General features: G+C 40.4%; 1 protein-coding gene across 7 annotated transcripts in view; it reads left to right on the plus strand.

Moving 5' to 3' along the window:
* NRXN3 (neurexin 3) overlaps positions 1-19,050 on the plus strand; it is a 940,418-nt gene that overhangs the window by 358,244 nt on the left and 563,124 nt on the right. For all 7 annotated transcript variants that reach the window (XM_083837468.1, XM_083837465.1, XM_083837469.1 and 4 more), the window contains one exon: positions 17,829-17,948. In XM_083837468.1, coding sequence (XP_083693594.1) covers positions 17,829-17,948 — 120 coding nt within the window. The remainder of the gene's footprint in view (positions 1-17,828; positions 17,949-19,050) is intronic.

Raw genomic sequence — 19,050 nt, forward strand, 5'->3', positions numbered from 1 at the left:
TCTTGCATAACTCTCTCTATATGCAAGCTGTCTTCTGGTGGAGATGAAAAGCAGCAGGTGTGGTAGCAGAAGGCTTTTAATTTTCTAGCTGATTAGGAATTTCAAATACAAGTCTATAATACGCGTTTATATTGTCACAAACTTTTAAATTGCGTATACAAAATATTGGTGATGCATTCACTTCTTTGTCACTACCTGTAATTTTTGTCAGGAAGAGATTGTTTTGTATATAGAAGCTGACAGTACCTGGCTGTCTGACTACAGCTCTAGTTAATATGCGAAGAAATTTTAACAAGAAGATTTGGAAACTGGGGAGTGTCAGGTAAGTCAGGTCATATTTGCCACCCGTTCCCCTGTGTTGCTTCAGAGTAGGCCATTCTTGTAATTACTTTTGGGAAAACTTTTTTTCGGTGTGTTCTTAGGGTCCTGAGCTAATCTACTGCTTCCAGATGAGATTGGCACTCATGGATCACAAAGACATTATAGCTGGAATTAATTGAGTTCCAGTGACAAGCGAGCTAAGGACAAACCTGTCTCTTGAAGAGCTGACCATGTACTGAACTAATGCTGATAATGTAGCACCATTACAATTAGTAGTTTGCCTGGTCATGCATTCCTAGCATGATCAAACTGGTGATTCCTCCTGGATCTTGGTAAAGAGTCAGAGGAATAACTCCTAGAAGTCAGAGATGCAAAGGGGTAATGTGAGAAAGCATTTTGTACACACAGCTCCCCATTTTACTCAATTACTGTCAGGAACTAGGGAAACTGAGAAAGAACAAACTCAGGTCAGTCAACTCTTAAGAATGTATTAGAACCTCACAACATATTTATACATTATTTCTTTGCCATGCTAGTTTTATTGGCTCCTATTCATACCTTGGCATGGTTAGGAGCCATCATCTGTAGGGAAACATAACACTGTCAGCGCTAGAGAAATAAATCACTAATGATAATGATAAGCAACCATTTAACTTTGCTAACCACCTATAAGGGAGAGGCATAATATTTTGGAAGAAGTTTCTAAATATTGCTGTAATGCAGGAAAAAAATTTTTGCCTGATATATCCAGAGATACTTGAGTGTGGGGACTTGAGATTTTTCTTTCTCTCTGCTCTGTAATACCTCTGTAAGCAGAAGAGGAATGCCTCTGATTTAGTCTGTGACTAAGTATAAAGCTCTTTGAGGTCACTTCTTATATCTGTTATGTATCTGTAGTGACAGGGAAGTGCAATGTGTCAGCTGGAACTAACTCTGTGTTTGAGTTCTGCAAGTTTGAATAAATTCTGCATGTATTCAGAATTCCAAATTCCCAAGGGCTCATGCAGCCTGTCTGCAATGTTGAGGTTTCCCTCTGAGCCTTCAGAAATGCTCCTTTTTTATTTTTTTAATCTCATTTCATGCATTGAATTCTTCTGGGGGGATAGCTGAGTGGAGAAGATCCTGAAAGAATTCTGACATAAGGTAATTGATAGCTTCTGATAGTTGTTCAATTGGAAGATAACTGATCGTAACTTGTGCCTTTCCATTGATACACCTAGCCTACAGTTAGGATGCTATTTAAGCTGTCCAAGTGGGTAATGTCCAGCTGATCTATATTCTGTGTAGGATCATCTTAGTGTCCCTAGACATGAAAGAAAATGTAACAGCTTCAATTTTACTGATACCTTCCTATGATATTTCCAGGGTATTCCTTTATACTAGTTTTTGTCTGCATCGCTTTCCAGGAAATTCTTGAAAATGCTTTTGCATCTTAAGACTTGCTGTGATTAAGTTTCATAGACCTGTAAAGTATTATAAATATATATTTTGCTCCCATGTATTTCCATTTTCGTTAGTGTTTATAATGGAATGAAGGCCTGTCTGAGTGTTGCCAATCTGTACTCATTACTGAGATGCTTTATCCCTTGTGTCTCTGAAGACTTCACAACTAAAATCAGAGGGCATTTTATGAGTGACAGACTGCATGGTGGGACTGGACTCTTCACTATATTGTGGCCTGTTGTAGTTCTGTTGAACATCCAGCATGTTGCCCACATGGATATAGATTAACTGCAAATAAAGAAGGAGGTGGCAGTGAAACTTCAGGATCAGCACATTTGGAAAGTTACCTGTCTTTTTACTTTGCATTCCCCCTCCCTTCCTTCCCACATTACGTGCACGTGCTTCACTTGCTTCAGAGTGGTGTCTAGCAAAAGCCTTCTTGGCATTAATGAAAGCCAGGCTAAACCCAGCCTCATGCTAATTCTACCCCAAATACCAATGACAAAAGGCACTGCACCTACTCAGACTAAAACCTACTCTGTTTTAGTTTTTGTGAAACTGAGTATTAAACAGAGTATGTAGGGTACCAGCATAGCAGGTCTCTGGCCTAAAGCCAGGGAAGTGATTGTGTAGCATTAGTGTCAATGTGGCAGCCAGAACAATTTATCGTTCTTTGACTGCAGGTCAAGTCTGGGTATAACAAAATAAATGCCTCATTTCTAGCTGTGATCACATTTCCAAATCTTGTCATGTTAATAAACGTGTTGGCACTTTGAAGAAGGAAATTGAGAACTTGTACGGGCAAAGTCGTGGTAAGGAGGTTCAGCCACTGCTCTGCATGGCCTTGCAAAGCGTGCTTTATATGTCGTTAACGCTATTTGCTCAGGATGAAAGGACTGTGGAGGAAACGTGCCCTTGTGCTTTCTCTTTTAGAGGAAACTTGACAGGTCAGGTGCACTGGCAATATAACCTGTTTCTCCTTATGTGGGCTGGTGGAGAAATGGAGATGTTAAAGCTTCCTCCCAGTGAGAGCCCCTGCATATATTGCAGGGTTCACGTCTAATAACTGTGACTGAGCAAGACTCGAGTTGAATCACTCCTGTGGTGAGTGGCACCCAGTGGCGACGTGGGTAACTTTGTGGGACTGCTTGTTCAGGGGAGAGTTGGTGTCCCCTGAGGATGGGGAGTGTGGGAAGCACTTTGACAAGTCTCTCTGTATGAAGTCCAGAAGAACCAAGGTCATTTTGGTAAGGGTCAGTTCCCTCTGTTTACTGATGTTTATAGGTAAAAACGACCCATTTCTGTAGGGATTGCACTATACAGTATTACACTGTAAAGACCCATACCTTTTTAAGGATACATTCCAAAAGAAAAATTTTGATAAAGAAGGTGGCTACTGGTCAGCTGAAGTTCATAGACCTTAATTTATGGGATCAGTCATCTTGGATCGTAATACAGGCTTGTGGTGTTGGTTTTGATGTCTGATGCCAAGTACGTTTTTGTGGTGTTTGGTAGATTAGCTGAATAGATACTGCTAAATAAGGACATTAGTCCATAGGCTTTGCCTGAAATGGTTAACTTTGTATGCAGCTTCTCTGAATAGAATTTTTTCTCAAAAAATATTCTGTATTTTTCTCAGCAGTAGTACTGCTGAAAGAAGCTGCCAAGTAGAACTAGATGAAGTGTTTTCATTTGAACAGTTTATTAGCTGAAAAGTGCAGATTTATGTTGACTGGATCTATTTGTGAATTTAGTTTGGAGTTGGCAAGTGTTTATGAAAAAGAAAATGGCAAACATAAATATTATGACATTTAATATAAAAATATGTTGACTTCTCATTTTTAACAATGTCTCAAAATTAAATGTATTCCAAAATTATCTCTTTTCCCAGTCATTGAAAATACAACTTTTGGTTACCAGTGGAACAAAATGTTTTCATAAAACAATTTGGGTTGGAAAGGGATCTCCAGAAGTCTCTAGTCCAACTCATGGCTCAAAACAAGGCCAGCTTAAAAAAAAAATAATATATTAATAATGAATAATTGTCACTTTGGACCTTCGATCACTTCAGCCTTTCAAAGGTGGTAGGAGGTGCTCTTGCATTGGCAGCAGCTGGATCCCTTGGTACATTTGGATGCAGCCTCTCTGATCCTGTGAATTTATGTATGTCGGGAACTTTGGAAGGCTGAGGGCAGACCTTGTCACTGACTACCACGGCACAGAAGGCAGCGACTGATTACTTCAGCCCTTTTCAGTTTTGACTTCTATAAACTCCAAGCAGAAGTGTTTCTGAAGTTGTCTTTTGAGGGGGCAAGTTTTGATCAAAAAAAACAAGGACATTTTCAGATTGGCCTGACGTGATTTTTGTTTTCCTTCCTCTGATGTTTCCAATTTGTTCACTGAACCAAAGCAGCCTCCTGTTCTTTGTGTTCCTCAGTGCCAAATGTGATCTGTGCTGTGGCAGCACCTCTCTGGTCCAACTCTTCTGTGCATATGTTTGCATATTCACCTTAATGTCATAATCAAAAATATATATGGCATTATTTTCTGTCTGCTAGCATTCTGCAGTAGCTAACCAGATGTGACTCAAAGAAGAAATTCACAGAGAAGTTGCATTTTCACATTCCATTTTTATGTATGCTGAGGGAGTATTTCCTTGTGTCAATGGGAGAAGAGATGTTTTGTGCATTTTTGACGATGTAGCTTTTGCTAAGTTGACTATAAATATAAAAAAGTAAATCTGCTGATCCAGATGGTTGTCCAATATTGGTGTTCTGATACAAATATTCTTTTCATTATTCTTTGCATGAAACCATGTCTCATTTGACACATCGTTGAAAGTCAGTTTTGGTATAAACTAGAAGCTGTTTTACTTGGCGATGCTAGTGATGTTGAATGAGAAATTAGAAATCCCTTATTTCCAACTCATCATGGTAGTTCTTGGCACTTCTTCTACACTCTACCTTCCTGAAACGACCATGATGGCATTAAGTGAGGTTAAAAGTGACCCAATTGCCTGCAGGGTTGTACAAGCGGCTTGTTTCATAGGTAAAACTTCCTTATACCTATTTGGTTTTAAGCATGCTCTTCATTACACAAATTCTTAGCTATCTTTTAAAACTGGACTTGAAAGTGAATAAAAGCTGTATCTGTAAACATTTGTTTCCTATAAAGTTGGAGATGAAATATAGCAGTGCTCTGTCATTTACTGAGAATTTAAATGCATGTACTTTGCTAATTTTCAAGAGCAGTGTGCTTTACTGTTCTCCTTCAGCACCTCTGAAAATCAAGCCACCATTGACTTTGAGGCTTATTTTATTAGAACCGAGCTGCTCTCAATTTGAGATTAATTAATCTTTGCAGTGAAAATGGGTCAGAACTTCATTTTTCTTCTCTCTCCGAAAAGGTGGGAGTGGGGCAAACCCTGGAACCTATTTTCCTATAGAAAGGAGGGGGTGACATCCATCTGCCAGGCAGGTGCTGCTGGAAGCTGCCCTAGGAGGGAACAGTAAAATGCAACATACCCTGTGTGCAGCAATGGGGCATCGGGGTTAGACCTATGCATTAACAAATAATAAAGCAATGTGTGTGATGTTGAAATATTTTTATTTAGCGGTCAGAAGTATTCTTCTTGGCTTGGGGTTTGGGGTTTTTGCTTGGTTCTTTGTTGTTGTTTACAGAATAGCTAGATGATGTTGGTTTCAAACTTTTCTTTTCTTTACCTTCTTTCCCTTGCCTCTTTTGGTGTAGACCAAATAGATGGTGGGAAGATGTTAAAATCATGATTTGTCTTCCAGATGCTGAAGTACTTTGCCAGCATATGTCACCAGCAGGTGAAACAGAGAGAATAGGATGTTAAGACTCAGTCTGTGAGAGTATCACACAGATGTAGGGCACTCAGATGAGTATTTTCTAAGCAGTCTTCTGTGGTTCCTCTAACCATTAAGTGATAAATCCCAGTTGAGTAGAGAAAATTTCTTGGCCCTCAGTTTCATACAGGTAATCCAGATATTTATCAGACTGCTAACTGGAAATGTTATACTTGGTACGAATTCACAAATTAGTGAGAGAATAGTTCAGGATCCATTGATTGAAACCATTAATTAGCAATATTATTGAAGAAGAAAAGAAAAGCTTGGCCTATGGTCCTGCAGAGTATTACACAGTGCTTGATTTTAGAAGAATTAGGTGAGATCAGGTGTGATGCTTACAGATTCGCGTTTTTACTTCTACAAAACCTGACTCCTGAAGGACAAGTACATTTCTAGATTTGTGAACAGGAACCTTCTGAAGTCTGATCTTCATTCTCCAAGCGTGGGTCTGTTGAAGGTGTGGCCTATGTAAATGGTAGTGGTGTTACAACATCAGTTCATTCCAATCGGGTTTTATACAATTTCATGAGGCTTGTTCATGAATGCATGGATTTCAAAGTGCTCCTGTGAAGGATAGAACTAAGAAATAATGGTTTGTTCAACAGTGCAGGACACCAGCTGTTCACTGGCTAGAAATAGACATCAAGGGGAAAAATACATGGGGGAGAGGCATGTCTAATGTACCCATCCCTGTAATAACCCCTACCTCCTTTCCTAAAAAGCAGCATGAAGAAAAAAAAGAGGCTGTGCAGGTGGTGGTGGTGTTTTTGTGTGTGCCTTTTAAAATGCAGCATAGAGAAGTAACCTTTTTCACAGAGTAAAATTCTGTCTTTGCAAATTTACAGTTGAAACTGAGTACACTTGTCAGTAAGCTTTCAGTGGGAAATGAAAGTGCTAGAGAGATGTTTGACCAGCTTATGCCATTAATCAAATTCTCCTCTTTGTACAACTTAGCCAGAGGCTAACATATTCTATTGCTTGATAGTCAAACAACCTTATTGCTTAAGTGCCTCTGGAACAGCTTGAACTAATATGTAATCCCAACACAACTAGATTTTTTTTTCCTTCAGCATCTTTACAGTGCTGGGTACTACTGCTCTTTTAAATGTGGTACGTAAGAATTAATAAACCTTGTAACTGAAATAGCTAACATACCCAGGTATCAGCTGATCTCAGGAAGTTTATCACTTCTTTCCCTTGTGCATTAAACAAGAATCTTTTTCTCTGTCAAAGATCTCTTTTGAATATGAGTGTGAACTTGTGTGTGCTGGGCAAGAAAAGGAGACCCCCAGATGCTAATGGTACCTTTCCAGGAACCAGTCTACTTCCTGGTGGGAAGAGATTTGCTGGCTTCTGTCTTGTCTTTCCTCAGCTGTTTCAGGATGCTTCCTTCCAATTAAGTGTCTGGTGGGTGGATGCAATCCTATTTAATTCCAGTGATAACAGGCTTACACGTGGATGTAGTATGAAATATATAAGGTTTGTATGAGGGCATACGCATGAAATTAAGTGACTCAAGTGTGATATATTTGAGAAGAAGGATAGCATCGCTTTGGATATTAGAAACTGTTTGTTATTGGGAGCTCTGGGGACAGAGACGTGTGGATGTTTAAAGCCACGTAGGCTTAGTTTTACCATCCATTTCTCTTCCCCCAGGGTATTTTTTCCTTTACACACTCCTTAGCTGACATGAAAGCTGTGACTTTAAAGTCTGAATTTCAGAGGATTTCTCAATACTTGCCTCAGATGTCATCTTTATCTGTAAATCCTCAACTATCCTTCAGTCTGTACTGCTGATCCCACAGCTTTCCAGGAGCATATGATCCTTCCTTGATAGCTCCTTAAGCTAAACCAAGAGCGTCTTGCCTGTAGGTCTAAGTACTGCTTGTCAGTCTCCTCATCAGGGTTTCTCAGTTCAGGTGAAGGGGACAAGTGTATGCTACCAGTGGACTGGAGATTGGTGATATCTGTAAGTATCTGAGGTGGATTTGCATTGGTGATACAGATCTTGTTGCTATGACTTGGGTGGCTTTCTGCTAGCAAGGTCCCAATTCTTTTGGGAGTATGCACTGTGACCCCTGCTGATAGGGTTTTGGAAGCAAAAGGGTTAAATAGCATGAAATGTATTATTTGAAGGTAGATTTCTAACCAGCTTCTCTCATGGCTGCTTGGCACGTGTTTAGTCTTAAAGTCAATGGTAAGTGTAAATATGGCTTCCAAATTCCAATCAGGTTTGATAACAGTTTCGCAAAGCGTGTGAAAGGGAAAGGAGAATATTTATTCAAGAGGATCCAAGCTCTTGCTGTGACACTTTGGGCACCACAACTTGGCCTCATTTTCTGCCTCATAAAACATGGTCAGCAGTATCCCCCAGGTTTATTTCGAGGATGCATTAACATTGTAGTGTCCTGAAAAAAAGGAGGAACTCTATAAATATTAAGATGTAAATGAAAGACTCAGAGGACAGCAGCAAAACAAACCAAAAAAGGCTTTTACTTGCAGCTCAAGAAGAGAAAGGACAAGGGGACTTTTGGAGAGACTGTTCTATATCTCTGTATTGGACAATTTAGTAAAATCTTCCCATTGCGTTTTTATTGGGTCATACTTAACTTGTATGTAAGCTGGAAATGTGGTCGTTACTGAAACAGTTTCCCTTAAATAATAAAGCACATAGCAATGCTCTGTCTGCCTGGAATACCAACATAATTTCAGGTAGGATAGCGTCAGATGTGTTGCCATGTGGTTACTATCTTGTACTAACCATTTCTACTTAAGGGCCAGGAAAATAGTCAATGACTTTTCAAAAGATAACAGCAGCTAAGGGCTCTATTCAATTTCACGTGGAAGATAACTCTTTGAGATAGGCTTTATGTCTTTCACATTAAACACTTCAGTTTGCACTGCTGATCCCTCAGCTTTCTAGAAGCAAGTGATCGTGATCTTTCTCTGATAGCTCCTTAAGCAAAAGGAGGAGTCTCTTGCCTGGAGGTCTAAGTGCCACTTACCATCCTTCTCCACCAGAATTTCTCAGTTAGGAAAAGGGGACCAATGTGAACTATCAGTAACATGTGGTTTAATGTTAACATCTGAAAATGCAAGGTCTCCACTTGCAATTTTGGGTTGTTAGCATGATTTATATGAGTAAGATGTTCTACCTCACAGTATGTCTGGGGTTCTCAGACATAAATACTGGCTAATAGCCAAAGGAGAATTTAAAAACTGTTTGGTTGGCACCATGGATTGAAATAAGTGGCGGACTTCAGTAAGGAGGCAGCACTGTGAAAAGGGAACTAAACCTCAAGAGTGTATGCAAGGCTTTCCACTGCCTGGAGATGATTAATCCTGACGGTTTTGTAATTGTAGGTGGACATAACTTTAATGATGTTGACTGCTATGCTGTTAGAGGGGCTTGAAGCTAGGTCATGTAATAGTCCTAGCAACCAGAGAAAACTCGCATGCATGTGTAATGCCTCGGGCAGCCGGGTGCCACAGAGGCACCTTAAGTGGAAAATGTAGGTCCTTTGTATGTTCAATGCCCCTGGTCTTTGCCCTTGGTATTTGAATAATGAAGTGCGTTGTGGCAGGAGTGTCTTCTGCTCTGATACTACACTGCTAATGAGGGTCAGAGTGTTCCCTAAACAGCTTTAAGTAACGTTTGGGACTGGAGCTCCAAAGACCTGCTTGTTTTTTTCCATCTGACTCAACTGTCTGTTTAACCGTGTCTTGGGAAGAGGAGCCCCTGTCTTTGCCATTGTTTTCTGTGCTCTAAGAGAGGGGAACAAAGATGCTATCCTGCTGTTAAAGTGGTCTCTGATCCCTTGCTGAAACACACAGGTACCATTACTGTGAGGCACTGTACTGCTATTCCTGTATTTTTCCCCATCTCAGCTGCTTTGTCTTGCTTTTCAGACTTAGATGAGAAGTAGCTGCTATAATACTTAGGAAAAAAAATCACCACACACAGAAAAACACAAAAACTCTGACAATCATCAGATGATTCCAAAATTCAAATAATTCCTTCCAATGAAGTAATAAGAGCTATTAGATGATGAGAAGGCTCACCAAATGAGATGACACAGGCTTCTCCAGCCTCTTGTAATGGAGTTCCTTACTAATGTAACAGCAGCAAAGAGCTTTTGGGGATACTTGTTGTAGAGGCTCACATATTTCGTTCATGTTTTTTTTTCCCTCTGAGTAGTTTGAAACTTATGTGCACGCCTGTGTGATATGTGATGAGGCTCACTCCAGTTGTCTCAGCCTCGCCTCCAGCATCTTTTTCTCACTATCATTGATTCTTGTTTTGTAGCATTTGCGGGGAGATGTGAAACTAAACATGAGGAGAGACTGTAATTACCTTACTGTTTGAGACACGGATGAACTGAGCAACCAATTGAGGGGATTAGGGAGAAGCTGTGTGGTTTGGGTACCCATACTATTATTTCTGCTCAGGAGCAAACAGAAGAATTCACTCTCTGTCCTTGTTATGCCCAAGGCTTGCTTTGACTAGCACTGCATCAGTGGAAAGCTAATCAAATGTAAAGCTGGCTTAAAACAGGATTCCTTTACCTCTTTATTACTGTTGTGGTCTGCAAAAATCTGTGCATAATCGCTGCTGCAATAGTTGGCTTACAGTGCTGTCCTGCCTTAGCACTTCGTGAGGCCGGGCGCTGCCCTCTGGTGGCTGCTCCGCAGCGGCTGCGCTGGAAGCTGCTCCCTGGCTGCCTCGCTGCCTGCCACGCACCAACAGCTAGCTCTCCTGAGCTTTGCTCTCTGCCGGTATGGCACATACAAGTATTTCCGTAGGCAAACTGCAGATCAGTCACGATATAGCAGCTGCCGAGTTCTTTGCACCGGCCCTGACGCTTCAGTTGCTCTCATCGGTCGGGGGCAGAAGGATGTTGTGTTGTGGCTCGAGTGCTTCGTGCCACAGTCCTAACTAAAGATGAAGGTAAAGACAGTCTGACTGAGCTCACTTTGAAGTTAATGTAATTAAGCTGTTGTAATTCTTAATTTTAAAAGTATGAATGCTTGATTTTTTTTCTTGTACTTACACATCCTTTTTTGACCTCACTGGTTAGGAATATAAATCACTTTCCTTAGAAGTGGGAATAACTCCCCAATAAATAACTTTTCTACTAAGAATGGGAAACCATCTGCTATCATTAAAAATTAGTTTCTTGCATAGAAAATTAAAACAAAAATAACATTGAAAACTTTTTTCATTTAGCTATAACTTTAAACATATCGACCACTTTCTAAGTCACAAAAAAATCTTCTTTGGAAGAGTTGAAACGTCACTACATGGAAATTGTAGTCTCCCCTTTAATCAGAAAACTGATCCTTCCCAATGATGGTTAACACAAATGTTTTCTCGATGTCTTTTTAAAAAATATTCTTTGATAGACACATGCAGTAGTTACAAAGTCTCTAGAAATGTTAAATACAGCAGTAGTGAAATTGAGGCAAATAAGGGGAATAACGCACTGCCCTTGATGGAAAAAGGCACAAGCACAGTCTGTGCCAGGTATGTGACCTGTACCATGTATGTGACTGGACTGTCTCGTTTTTTCATTCTTAATTACAAGCTTTATTCATACTGAATGCAAGGCACACAACGTAATTTCTGCACTGTGTTGTTTAAGAGCCTTCTGAACAAGCTGTTCTCATGTTAAATGCTGCTTGGATCCATCTGAGTCTTAATACAGGCATTGGTTAGGATGCCTGTAAAGGAAAGCAATAGTCATCCACAGTGGTGCTACCAGTATTTATAAAAATGCAAGGAATGCATGTATGTGCTTGCGTATATGTATGTATACGTATATATTTAATTAGGGTGTTGTGGTTTTTCTGTAAAGGCCTTTTAAAATACATTGCATCTGAAGAATTAAACCTAGCTTAACTTATTTTTCATCAAGTTTCTAGGGACACAGAGGTATGTTTCTGGAAGAACTAGCAGAGTAGTCTTGCTGCTTTTGATTTATTTGCTGAATAAATTTCATGCACTTAATTAGTTTGGCTGCTGGGATTGGGATTATTTGCTCTTATGAGGATAACTGATTCAGGGGACGTCTAAAGGTTTTTATATATGCACTTTTATATTGCTGTACACATGTAAGTAATTAAACGTGGTTTCTGGGTAGACTGGTGTAAGCCATGTTCAACTATATTGATTTCCCAATGAAGCTGCTCTGTGCAGCTGTGAACATAACTTCTCTGTAAACCCTGATAAAAGTATTTTAAGTGTATGTTATGTTTTGTTTAACTTATTTTAATACGTGGAGATGATAGTGTTCCTTGAGGAAATGGAAAGCATGGTGCAGGTAAGGTTGCCCGGTGAAGGTACTGTAGGGAAGTGAAACTCTTTATTCCTTGTTGGCAGCCTTGAAAAAGGGGGATTCTAAAACCTGTATATGAGCAAAACAAATGTGTATGTATGTGAAAGTGTTGATTTGACCGGGTTATCTACTTACGTCTGCAACATACCCAGAGTCTGGGGTTGCCAGTTGTTTCCTAGCAATTAACAATGCTCCTGAGTTGGACAGCAGATCCCAGTAAAGAAAAAGACCGTCCTAAAACTTCCTGTCCATACTACTGCTACCTGAAAACACACAAAAAAAAATTCACACTATTGATTTACATTCATCTAAGACCAAAATGTGTTGAAGGTTTCCACAGCAGCTGCCAGATATCCTTTCGGCCCTGCTTGTATTTGGATGTTTGCCCTGTCCTCTTTAGGAACTCTTCACATTTCAGGAAGTCATAAAGGGGTGAGAGCATTTGGCAGCTGCTTTGTCCTTGCACCCACTTCCAATTCCTTTTTGCCTTATTTGAACCTGTCTCTAGAAATTGTGGCTGAGTATCTTTTGCCTATCTTTTGAAAAGATAATAAATGAAAACAAAGTTTGTATTTTACAGGATGACATCTACATAAAATATTTACCATACTGCGTAACATCCTGCATAATTATTTCATGTACATTGCTAAATAAATATTCAGCATATATAAGGCATATATCTTTAAAATGTTAATATCATTTGGGATGAGAAACAGGTGGAGAATTTTTGTATTGGAAAATGTATACAGAAATAGAGCTTGACATCTTGCTGTAGCATCTTCAAGTGATGTTACGGTAACTGACTGCCTAATGTTCGTTATTCTCGTAAAAATTTTCCAGTTCTTTGCTTTTGACTTTGTAACATGACCATTCTGTGTCACACTCTTGGGGCTGCAAAGAAGACAACCACTCTGCAGTTCTGCTAGCCACATCTAAATATCCTTTAAGGAGTAGCTGAATAAGGTCTAACTGGGGTGGATTGGTTTCCTGAAAGCTTCAAGGGAATCTGTCCAGCTTCTCTCATGATTCATTCTCATGTTTCACAGACCTGTGCACAAGTTTTTCACAGTGAATCATGTTATGTTAACATGTGAGTAAAAACAACCTTAATGTCCCTCCCTAGAAGACAGAGCAAGAGGAAAAAATAAAAACCAAAAAATTGTCCTTGCCTTGGGATGCTGATGGCATTCTTGAGCAATGTTGCCCGGTAAAAAACAGACTTAAAAAAATGTCTCCTGCCAATGAACAAAGCTTTGATAGCAGCTGAGCATCCAAAATAAATTATTATTTTTTAGAAAATGATAAGACCTTTTATTATTACTGTGGGTCTTCTCTAAAAAGTATTGTTTACCACTGCAGAATTATTTATTGTTGTAATTGTAATGAGGAAGAGCCTTTCTCATTCTCATCAGTCTGACGATGTCCTTTCTGGTTGTCTTCTGATATGTTTGACCTCTTCTGTAATGTTCGATAAGATGTGCAATAATGAAGATAGCCTTGTTTCATGAAGTCTGTTTTAGTCATATAAATGGATCAGATAATGACAGCATGCACTGAGGGTAAAGGCACACTCTTTGATCCACCTGTGAGAAAACGGTGAGAGGATTAGCCTTCTTTCTCCCTTGCCTTTGAGAGTAGGGAAATTCTGTGTACTGGTAGTCAAAACAGCTGATGTTTTCTGAGCTATGATTTTAAATGCAGCCCTCTGACCAGTTGTTTTTTCTAAATGAGCAAGTTCTTGGGGCCAGATGGAAAGCAACTTATTTTCAGAGAGCAGGAACTGCTTTTTGTTTGTTTATACTTCAGCGTGCCTATTTTTGCCACTCCCATAGTCTATTGGGGGCCAAGCTATTAATTAGCAACAGTGTACCTGTGCTAGAGAAATAAAGAATTGGACATGCTGGGCTGACTGGAATGAGTTTTTCCGTGTTTGAAAGCATATACTAGTTATTTGTTATAAATTATATGTGCATGCTTATTGACTAGATTTCAAAGGATTTATGAGATCATAAGGAGGAGTTGTGGCAGCTGAGTCAACTAATCTCTGCTCAGGAAGCCTGAACTGCAGCTGGACTTCTGATAAGGTAGTGTTTGCCACTGCACTGAAGAAATACGCAGTAGCCTGCCTCACGTGAGGTTAAAAACCAGAGGGTAGTGATTGTTTGAGTGATATACCGTTCATTAGAGGTCATTAGACAAGGAGGTGGAATGACCAAGAAGGCCAGTGAGACACATGTTCTCTGGGTGGGCAAGACTCTGTTAGCTTATTAGTTAATTTATTGTGAAAGTAGCAGTTTTGTCGTTCTTTTTCGTGTTACGTTGCATCTTACTTGTTCTCACTCAGAAATGAAATAAAATGCAAAAATTGCTTAATGCCCAGCTGCCATCTCATCAGAAGTATTATAAATAGAAAGTGTTGCCAGGCACCCAGCTTCTAACACTCCTGTCTCTTTTTCTGGTTCCTTGTCTTTTATGATAAAAGACTGTTGCAGAAGGGAAAGACTCACATCTTTGACTTCTTCTCTGTCCAGCTAACCTTTGCTTTGCCACTTCCTATACCTGCATTATAGATGAAGGGTGAGATAGTTGCAAGACAGCTTGAAGGGGGGAGAATCTCTCTTCCTTGGCCAAACACTCGCTGCTGTGTTTAGCTGTAAGACCATACAAATGCCTTACCTCATGTTCAGGGAGAGCACTTGATCCTCACCACTACAGATGGACTACTTGTTTTTATTCCCCAGCACCCACAACTGTTGGATCAGAAGTCTTCAAGTCTTCTTTTTAAAAGCTGACCGCATATGACTGTATGGTAACAGCACATGAAGTCATCCTGCTCCGTGAGATGAGGCTTGGCACCCAGCTGTAGCAATCCCTCTATGCAGTTGCTGGAACTGCTTTGAGTTCAGTGGGAGTTCATGCAGGGAGCAGCAATTCATTTGTACACTGTCAGCTGAAAAACTCAGGCACGATTTTGCTGGTTTTTGGGTCAACCCACCTGCTGCATAAATGTCTTCAAAGTATTTGAAAACAAAACAGTTTGAATGCAGTAAAAATATTGTTTGGAAGTGCTCTTCTGAATTTGATACCTGCTGAATGCTCTTGAGCATTCCCATGTACGCATGTTTTTTTATACACGTTGTTTGGGTAACTCTACCAAAAGAAGCTTATGCCTGTTATTCCATATAAAATGAAGGCTTGTGCATAAACAAAAGTATTTCAAATTTTTGAGACGGTTTAAATATTAAATTGATCAAGACGTAGACAAGTAAGCATGGAATTGTTTGTATTTGCTGTGCTTAATTTTCAAATTTAATAGCCCAAACTATTAACCACTTCTAAATAGGAATCTCATTTGTAGACAACCTTACTCAGTTGCAAAGCCTGAAACTTTCCATTCATTTATTTCTGAATTGGTTAATGTGCGTTTTCTGTGAATCTAGTCAGGTAGCTTCTGTTACTGTCAGTTTTCTTTTGAAAGTGTTACAGTGGGCATCAAGTTAGTAATGGCAAGCCAAAGCAGCTCTTCTTGGCTGGGGTTGAAAGGGGGTAACAACAAGGTCAAGCACTTTGAGTGTCCGAACCACGGTGAGCACAGAGCTGCTGCACAGAGAGTGTTGTGTTGTCAGGTCAGCCAAGTCAGCCCACCTGGCTGTCTCTCTCGGTTTAGCCCCAGCAGCCACAATCATCCTGTAGAAAAGGGCACTGTGAAGCCATTTGCTGCCCTTGTTTTGCCTGCGGTTTGCCTGAAGTCAGGTAGTGTTACAAAAACACACAGGTGGGGAGTTCATTTAGGTCGAGGAAGTGGCTGTGTGTAACTGCAGTAACCGCTGCGGTGTGCTCTCATGTAGGCATTACTTTTCCAGGCTGTCCAGGTGCATCCATCTGTAACACGCTCTCAGGGACAGTATCTACTCCCACTGATGTAAATCTAGCGTAACTTTCTTGGACTCCATTAAATGGAGTTTAAGTTCTGTTGACATGGACAAGTTAAACTTTGTGGCTATGATCTAGCTGTCAGGTTTGCATTTGCAGTCTGCCTTTAGCACACAGGTGGGAAAACTGTGGAGGTTACGGGACTCCTATCAACGAGGTCTTGTCTGTCGTTACAGTGTATGACTCCCTATCCTTTTAAATCCACGGGTGACTTTTTTTTTTATTTTTCAGGTCACTTTACAAAGAGTTTTTTTCCTCTTGCTCTGTAGTAGAATTGGTTAGCAAATGGCTTTATTTGAAAGGGAATCGAGCTCCTTTTTTGTTAATGTGAACTGCGTGATCCCTTATTGAGAGATGTAATATTCATTCTGCTGTCATCTCATTCTGTAAGGTTTCCCTACCATGCCATATACTAGCTAAATGAGACGTTTTCTTTGCCCACACCCCCCTTAGTAAGGTGCAGTTACACTAATGTTACTAATTAGGCAGCATGCATACTGTGGGCTGCCTACTGTCGTTGGGTATGATTTCTACCCCTTCAGTTCTGTCTCAGTCTGTGACATGCTACTCTTACTTGTTAGCCAGCACCACAACGCAGATCAGAGTGGGTACATCTCCCTTGTGCAGAGCTTGGCTTGGAAATGCGTGCATTTTACTCTTTCAGTGAAGTTGGACTGTGTGGTAACCAGCTCAAAGTACCTGAATAAAAAAGATGGATTTTTGTTGAACAAACATGGAAAAATAATCTGCATATCTGACATTTGGTTTTACCAGTGCAGTAAGGTGAGCTGTAGTAGCTCCCGATGTCATCCCTGTCCTGTTCCTCCTGCGTTCAATGTGTCGTGCTTCTACTTTCTTGGTTTCCTCTTCTGCCATTTTGGGCAATGGGCCCAAACCCGTGAGCAACAATTTCTGCTTCATTTCTCTGAGATTTCTCTGATATATCTATGTCAAAAAAAAAAAAAAAAAAAAAAAAAGGCAGCTGAGTATGGTACAGAAATGAGCATAGACAGTTTTAATTTAGCACACACCATTCTTCACTTACCATTTGACAGGAGCGAGGTGTTCCAGTCCTGTAATCTGAACAATTAATGTTTTAAGTAATTACCTGTCAACTGTGATGGGTAAGCAGCAAAAATGGACAAATATGGGTAGCGCCAATGCTGTTCTCCCAGGAGCATTGCTTGCAAGGACAACTATGTGGCTTTACTTTTTGGAGAGCAAAGGGCTCCTCTTTCCCTTGTGTGACATGTAGTTCAGGGGGCGCAGCAAGCACCCTGTGTGGGTATGGCCAGGCTGCTTTGTGAAACAACCTTAGAGGATTCAGCCAGGTGGTGAGTGGTGTTTGGAAGCCTTTCTGTCTTTATTATTATTATTTTATTGTGTTTGGGTGGTGTGGTTTTTTTTTTTTTTGGGCGGGGGGGTGGGACTGAAAGACTGAAACCAGCCTGGTGTTTATACCTAAGTGTTAGGAGACCAGTACAATTAACTTTGAAAAGAATCCTAAGCACCTTGCAGCTGTTGTAAATGAAGGCTCTTAGGAAAAAAATATGTAAAATGTGTAAAATGCTGGCTCTGCTCTAGAGTTATTTCTGTCAGCCGCTTGTTTTTCTAATACTGCAATGCCCTGTACAGTGTTATGTTGGGAAATGAGTACCATGCCACAAGAGAGATTTCTGCCCCTTTTAAGATGCCTGTGACCACTGGGCTCTGAGGACCAAGGTGCTTTTCTAAGAGTAAACCTAACCCTGACCTCCTCAGAGCTGCGAAGGTGTACCTGAGGGTTGATTGCAGGTTGTAATACACCTACACGGTCTCCTAGCCTGTATCACACCAGGTTGATTTTAGTGACCTTTCCAGTTGGGCAAATACTAAACTTAATTTGGGGTCTGACTTTAACTGTCTTGCATATCACCATCCCCAGGCAAGGGACCTGAAACTCTTTATGCTGGGCAGAAACTCAATGACAACGAGTGGCACACTGTTCGAGTCGTTCGGCGTGGAAAGAGCCTTAAGCTGATGGTGGATGACGATGTTGCTGAGGGTGAGTGCAATGTATGGTAGTTCTGGTCATCACCTTCATGTTGCTGTTCCCAGTCTCTTCTCTTCCTTTACACACATTTTCCCTGTTCTTGTGTATCTTTTTTTTTTCCTGCCCCAGTTGCTTCTTGTATATTTATAAGGGCTATATTGAAACTAATGTTCAGCTGTGTGAGGCTAACTGCCCAGCCTGTTCCAGAAACTTCTATGACAATCATAATATCTGAATTAAGTGATTATGGGATAGAGGAGCTTGCACATGCCCAGGAGTGCAAAGGTGCTGAGCATCACAGTTTCTTGTGCCAGGCTCTGTTTGGAGTATGTTGTGAGTATACCTCATTCCGGAGCTGCAAATGTGGCAACTTCCTGTGCAATAGGAAGAGAGCTAGAGGTCTCTAAACCTTCTCTCTGTACAAACTTTTCTTCAACAGTAAAACCACATTTGATAGCTATATTAGAGAATATAAATTTGTCTCGCTGTTCTTTTGCAACTTCCTGTGTCTGTGGCTCAGAGCCATCCAGAAGAAAAGGCAAATAGAGCAGTTTGCTCCCAACCTTCTTTGAGAGGTTAGGGAGGACCCTAACTCACCAGAGATTTGGATGGGTCTGGTGGAAAAGGTGTCCCTGCCCACGGCAGGGGGGGTTGGAACTAGATGGTCTTTAAGGTCCCTTCCAACCCAAACTGTTCTGTGATTCCGTATCTTATTCTAATGTACAGAATGTGACAGTCTTACTTTTTTTCTTGCATATGCTAACAGCTTTTTGAGCTTATGATTCTTTTTGTAGAGAGATGAAGTTGAAGGGGGAGAAGAAAAGATCAGTCACTAAGAAAGGCGGGTGTGTCTCAAGTTAGATTTGCATTAAAATGACCCAGGTACTTTATACTGATCTATTTTCATTACAGAGCTTTAGAGGTGATATTTTTGGTCCATTTCCCCACAGCTACAGAAGCCATAAACTTCTTTTTCTTTTTGAATGGTGGTTTAAAATTCTCATAGCTGTGTATAACTGCAGGAACTGGGCGTTTGAGGAAAACACCAGCAGTCTGAAAGCTGATAATAGAATCACACAAAGAATGGTAACTCTGGAGGCGGCACTGATATAAG

The sequence above is a fragment of the Anser anser genome, assembly GCF_964211835.1.
Source record: "Anser anser genome assembly, chromosome: 5".
Taxonomy (NCBI): Eukaryota; Metazoa; Chordata; class Aves; order Anseriformes; family Anatidae; genus Anser; species Anser anser.